Source organism: Lupinus angustifolius, chromosome LG11, assembly GCF_001865875.1.
Source record: "Lupinus angustifolius cultivar Tanjil chromosome LG11, LupAngTanjil_v1.0, whole genome shotgun sequence".
Taxonomy (NCBI): domain Eukaryota; kingdom Viridiplantae; phylum Streptophyta; class Magnoliopsida; order Fabales; family Fabaceae; genus Lupinus; species Lupinus angustifolius.
This window is the reverse complement of record NC_032019.1, coordinates 17932385-17935009: the sequence shown is the minus strand read 5'-3', so window position 1 is coordinate 17935009 and position 2625 is coordinate 17932385. Positions and strand designations below refer to the sequence as shown.

Below are 2625 nucleotides of genomic sequence, written 5' to 3'. Positions count from 1 at the left end.
TGGCATGTCCTTATAAGACCAAGCAAACACATCCATATATTCACAGAACAAATTTATCATCTCGAAACGCTCCGGGTTGTCTACCATTTTCAGCTCCTTTTTATCCTCTTCTGTCCCCATGTTGATTAATTCAACTTCTTCAGTGTTCACAACATACTCTCTTTCGACATGTTCTAACATCTTTGAGAACTTCTCCACATCCTCCTGTTCTTCATCTGATGCAGCAGATTCATCATCCGGTGTCGCAGACGAATTAATTGATGGATTTTCAATTACTGTATTACTGGGAAAATTTTCCACAAGATTTAAGTACCTGTATTTATTCATGAAGTATTGGGAGATGGACAGGGAAGCAAAACAAACAAATTCATATAGAAGAAAAGGAGAAATCGGGAATGATAATGGTGAGATGCAAATTAATGACGCGAAACAATCAATAACCTTACTGCAAATTAACAAAGATAGTATCCCAAGTCACGTAAACATAAGTTCAATCAAATCTGAAAACAAAAATTACAACCCAATCGAAAATAATTACTTTAATGATACTATTTCATCCAATAGTTCAGAATGCCAATTCTTCAATGGTGTCCTGTCCTCATCGATGCGGATACAGCTGGTCTCATGTGTGTCGTCTTCCTCTAGAAAGTTGACGGAAAGATGGATGTTTTGCTCATTAAAGTCAACTGATGCAGGACTTGGAAATGTTTCGTTGATATGAGGAATGGGCTTCTACAACATTCCTCCATGCTCCTTTCTCCAACTCATGCTCCTGCCCACATCCTTCTATGAAGCTTCATATCCCAGCCCAAACTTATCAAATTTCTCTGAGACTGAGATGAATGATGGAAGGCCCTGCAGATGCGTACCCAAACCTTTCCCTATTTCGTACCCTTTTGTAGTCATGATTCGGGTCACCACCTCATTCACATCATGTACATGATCCTTCCCTTCACGCTCCTGGTCCTCGATTACCTCAAAACAATGCAAGGAATCATCACCATCACCAGTACTCTCTACATAGGGCACTGATACCGGCTTCGAAACCAATACTTCTTCTTCTCCATGCACAGTGATTACCATACCATCCCTGACAAATTTTACCGCCTGATGCAAAGTGGACGGTACAGCTCCTGCCTCATGGATCCAAGGCCTCCCTAACAACATTGTATATGAGGAGTCGATATCCATGACTACAAACAACACATGAAAGATGTTAGGCCCAATCTCCAATGATAATGTGATCTCACCCACTATGCTCCTCTAATTCCCGTCAAAGGCGTGACAATCATCTGCCTCAGAACAATTTCATCCTTCTCAACTCCCATAGTATTTTGCCAACAATATGACCTCGACACTTTGCAGTAATGAGTAGTGCATGGGGTATTTTCTTCGACCTCCTCACCATTTCTTCATCGAAGAATGTTATTATGTTAAAATGTTTCACAGGATCCACCATGTTAATCATCTTGCTAGGCGTGACATCAGGGTTAACGTAAGCCTCATTAAGCACCCTTAATAACACCTTTCTATGTAAATCTGAGGATAACACCAAACCCAACAGAGATATCTTTGAAGGAGTTTTCCCCAACTGCTCCACCATATCGTATTCGCTCTGCCTCATGATCTTAAGAAATTCTTCGTCATCATTTTCAGTTATTTCATCAACTAAACCACTCTTTTCTTCTGCACCTTTTCCCACCTTCCGAGTATAACCCTCTGGTGGACCATAACACCTCCCGCTCCTTGTGATTTCACCGGTCATGACTACCTTTGACACTGGAACTTTAGAGGCCTCCCACGCTGCATCAACCTTAACCTCATAACTCCATGGGACATTATGCATCCTCTTATAAGCGAAGGGCTGAGGTTTTCTGATCTTGATAGTCACCCTTTCGGGGTTTGAATCTCTAAGGAGTGAGACCCTGAGTGTGACTTTTTCAACCATATCAATTTCTACACCATCACGTTTAGCCTTTTTTGCATGAATGACTCCAAGGTTTAGCAAGACTTGCACTCTCGCCTTATACCCCCAATAATCCTCTATGGAGTGTCCTGCCTGACCATGATGATAATCGCAGCGAGATTCTAGATCCAAGCCCTTCTCATCACATACAGTTGCGGTTGGTGCTACTATGTTATATCCATTCCTTCTCAAAACATCAAAGAGATATTGCATTGACATTCCTAAGTCAAACACCCTCCTTACTACTGACTTCTCAACATCGACAATGCTTACTTCACGATTATGGTTCGGGATCGGATTCTTACTGATGTCGGGTTGAGCATCATCCTCAAACTCAAGCTTCCCACAAGCCATGAGTTTTCTCACTGCCAATTTAAACTGCTCACAGTCCTCAATGGAGTGTCCCGCTACATCCATATGATAGTTGCATGTGTGGTTCGGATTGTACCATGGAGGCAATTTGCCCTCAAAAGGTTGGACAGGGTATGGTGCTAATAAGTGACGGTCTGCCAGTTGGTGAAAGAGTTCAGCATTCGATATAGCAAGCTTTGGAAAAGGGGGTAGGTCAGGGAAAAAAGTGTTTTGGCGGCGATTTGTTTGGCCTCGTGTGTTGGTGGGTGCATGTTGGTTTGGCTGGTATGGAGGGTTGGTATGGTTGG

The 2625-nt window shown here is 42.4% G+C and overlaps 1 protein-coding gene across 1 annotated transcript in view; it reads right to left on the bottom strand.

The window, feature by feature from the left end:
* The window catches only part of LOC109359785, a 3242-nt gene continuing 1914 nt past the window's right edge, over window positions 1298-2625 (bottom strand). Inside the window, exon 3 of the mRNA XM_019604480.1 lies at window positions 1298-2599. Coding sequence (XP_019460025.1) covers window positions 1298-2599 — 1302 coding nt within the window. The remainder of the gene's footprint in view (window positions 2600-2625) is intronic.